This window comes from Neophocaena asiaeorientalis, unplaced genomic scaffold, assembly GCF_003031525.2.
Source record: "Neophocaena asiaeorientalis asiaeorientalis breed wild unplaced genomic scaffold, Neophocaena_asiaeorientalis_V1.1 scaffold43, whole genome shotgun sequence".
Lineage (NCBI taxonomy): Eukaryota > Metazoa > Chordata > Mammalia > Artiodactyla > Phocoenidae > Neophocaena > Neophocaena asiaeorientalis.
In genome coordinates, this window is record NW_020173674.1 from 490,550 (window position 1) to 491,496 (window position 947).

Here is a 947-nt window from a genome sequence, read left to right on the forward strand (position 1 = left end):
GGCTCCCGGCGCCTCTGCAGCGCGATGAGCCTCACGCGGTGCAGCCGTAGCCGCTCCCAGGCCTTCCGCGCCAGGCCCCCCACGCAGGTCTTGGCGGTGTACCAGAGCCAGTACCTGGGAAGGCTGGGGGTGAGCGGGGTGCACAGGCCGGGGCAGGGGTGGGGGACCGAAAAGGCGGAGGGAGGGGCCACTGACCAGGAGAAGCGCGTGACCTGGAAGCGAGCATACAGGTGGGTGAGCTCCAGCGCCACCTGCGCCGTGATGTCGTCCCAGGTGGCCGCGGGAGGGGCCCGGTACAGCAGGTGCAGGTGCGAGCGGTCCAGACTCAGGCCTGTGGGTGGCAGGGGGCCACAGGCTGAGGCCTCCCTGCCCGGGGCCCCCCTTCTGAGCACTGTCCCCCCCACCCCGTGGCTACAAGTCCAGGAGGCCACACAGCCGCCTCTCACCTGTGACGCCGGGGGGCAGAGGCAGTTGCACGGTGACTGGCCGAAGGAAACTTGGGGGGCCGCTCTGGGAGAGGTAGAGCAGGGGGCTGGCGGCCGCCTCAGGCTCTCCCAGCAGGGCCGGCAGTTCTCTGCTGCCCACGCGCACCACCTGGAGCAGAGGGCACCCGAGCGATCACCTCTGTGCCCAGGCACCACCCGCCACCCGTGGCAGCTGCCCTGCCCGTACCTGCATGCGGGCATGACGGGGCTCCTCAGTGGCCCCAGGGGGGAATGTGACCTTGACCCCAGGATGTCCTGAGGAGCACAGCAACGTCCCCTCTGGTGGCACCAGGCAGGCGTCAGACACAGGGCGCGAAACCACGAAGAACCAGGAGAAGTGAGGCAGCTGGCAGCGAGCCCAGAGCCGCTGGGCGTGTGGGGGGCAGAGGGACAGGGTCAGGGGCCTCGCCGGGCATGGGGGGGGCAGAGGGACAGGGTCAGGGGCCTCGCCGGGCATGGGGG

At 71.1% G+C, this 947-nt stretch overlaps 1 protein-coding gene across 1 annotated transcript in view; it reads right to left on the bottom strand.

Annotated features, from left to right (window-relative positions):
• PIDD1 (p53-induced death domain protein 1) overlaps positions 1 to 947 on the bottom strand; it is a 5,865-nt gene that overhangs the window by 1,529 nt on the left and 3,389 nt on the right. The window contains exons 9-12 of the mRNA XM_024749368.1: positions 673 to 852; positions 447 to 594; positions 196 to 331; positions 1 to 114 (exon numbers count right to left, since the gene is read on the bottom strand). The exon at positions 1 to 114 is cut by the window's left edge and continues 20 nt beyond it. Of these exons, the coding sequence (XP_024605136.1) occupies positions 1 to 114; positions 196 to 331; positions 447 to 594; positions 673 to 852 (578 nt within the window). The remainder of the gene's footprint in view (positions 115 to 195; positions 332 to 446; positions 595 to 672; positions 853 to 947) is intronic.